This window comes from Rhizophagus irregularis, chromosome 1 (assembly GCF_026210795.1).
Source record: "Rhizophagus irregularis chromosome 1, complete sequence".
NCBI lineage: Eukaryota > Fungi > Glomeromycota > Glomeromycetes > Glomerales > Glomeraceae > Rhizophagus > Rhizophagus irregularis.
In genome coordinates, this window is record NC_089429.1 from 7,081,719 (window position 1) to 7,083,654 (window position 1,936).

At 22.3% G+C, this 1,936-nt stretch overlaps 1 protein-coding gene across 1 annotated transcript; it reads left to right on the forward strand.

The window, feature by feature from the left end:
• Positions 1-941: 941 nt before the first annotated feature.
• On the forward strand, positions 942-1,580 carry OCT59_001424 (uncharacterized protein; the record flags this gene model as incomplete). Its single annotated transcript, XM_025325247.1, has 4 exons — positions 942-968; positions 1,037-1,152; positions 1,242-1,267; positions 1,339-1,580. The coding sequence occupies 4 exons, from the start codon at positions 942-944 to the stop codon at positions 1,578-1,580; spliced, it is 411 nt and encodes a 136-aa protein (XP_025182098.1).
• Positions 1,581-1,936: the final 356 nt, after the last annotated feature.

Here is a 1,936-nt window from a genome sequence, read left to right on the forward strand (position 1 = left end):
TTTGGCTTATCGTGATATCGTCGTGCAGAATAAATAAATATCTAATAAACTGTATATATGAATAAATGATATGTACAGAATAAAATAAATGTAATTTATAAGTATTTACTGTATTTATTCTCCCAAGTACATTTGATGACGATCAAGACATTTATTTACGATCAATTTGGTTATATCAGATAAGTTTGTATTTTTCTGAATGATAAATAATTCAATAATTGGTCCTTCTTTTTTTTTTTAAATAATAATATTGTTAAAATATCTAAAAGGATACATGCACTGTAGAATGTAAATATCGGCTATCCTATTTTATTTTTTAATGATTAGCATTTTATCCATTTTATCACAATAAAGAACGGTATGATAATTTGGACATAAACAATAATTCGGATTTAGGGGCATATCGGATCTAAATCTCTACATCTGCAAACATAATATATAGGAAAGAATTCATTTTATGTTCTATTCAATTGATCAACTGATTCGTTGTGCATGATAGATGATGTAGTTATAAACAAGTTATTGATAACCCTTTTATGTTGAATTATTTCAAACAACGGATCATTCCGGAAAATTATATCAAAATATGAAGCAAACAATTCTAAATTTCGAATATACAGATGATAACATTTAAATTGAACTACATATTTTCTTACAGTTTTAATATACAATCTAGATCTCATACAAAGTAAGTTCCAAAATATGACTTTTATCCATCATTCACAAAAAATTTTCACATACACAAGCTTTTTAACTTCTATACCTGATTTGAGTTCTATCATGCGCAACCATCTGTGTATTTTATAGTATTACAAATATTGTATGATTGTTTGATTGATATCTGCGAAAGAATTTGTAACTTTATCGGATTATGATATCAGTATAAATAGAACGAGAATAAAATGTTTATATTTTCAAAATATTTAAGTTAATTTTTTAACATGCCACAAATTAACTTTAACAAAGATGTATGTTAATAAAGTAATTTGTATTAAAAAACTCAGATATTAATTTCTTTTTATAATCAATTTTTAAGGTTGATAATATTATTATAAATTATATGACGAAGTTGAAAGGAAGTAATAGAAAAAGCTGTCCGTTTGCAATGTTAAGTAGAAAGATTCCTTACAGTCCCAATCAAATACTTCAGCAGTAAGTTTAATAAACGATTTTTTATTTTATTTTTTTTTAAAAAATAATAATAATAATAATAATAATTTTAATTTAACTACAAAATTTAGTTGGTGTGATAAATTAGACCCTAAGCGTAAGTATATTATGATATTTTTTAATTCTTTTGATAAAAATATCATTGAAATAACTTTTTATCTGCTTTAGTTTGTAAAACTTCTTTCAATTATAACGAGAAAAATTATATAATTAATTGGGTTATGAAGTTTCTCGCTGAAAATGATAAAAACATCTCATGGAAGAAATTACAGTCGGAAATGGTAAACGAATTCGGTATACTACGTTCCAAAAGAGACATGAAAAATTTTTGGTATGCCAGAAAGAGGCGACAAGACAGGCAAAAAGAAAATGTACTTGACCTCCAGCTTCTTGAGGACAGATATTTTTAACTAGTAGCAAATGTAAAAAATTTTTATTAAATAAAATATAAATATTATGAAAATTTATATATTAAATGACATATAAAATATCCATATAATATATATTTAACTGTAAATTACATATTTAACTAATTGCAATTTTATATGAAATATTTATATAAAACTTATTTAACTATAAATTATTCATAAATTTATATTTAAATAATTATATATATATGCTAATTTTATAATTTTATACAGAATAATATTTATAATATTTCTACGATTATATAAAAAATAAATAAATTATTCATGTATTACAGATTTATAAATATTTATATAATAAATTTACATTGGATATATATAGTATTATAGATATAAAGTAC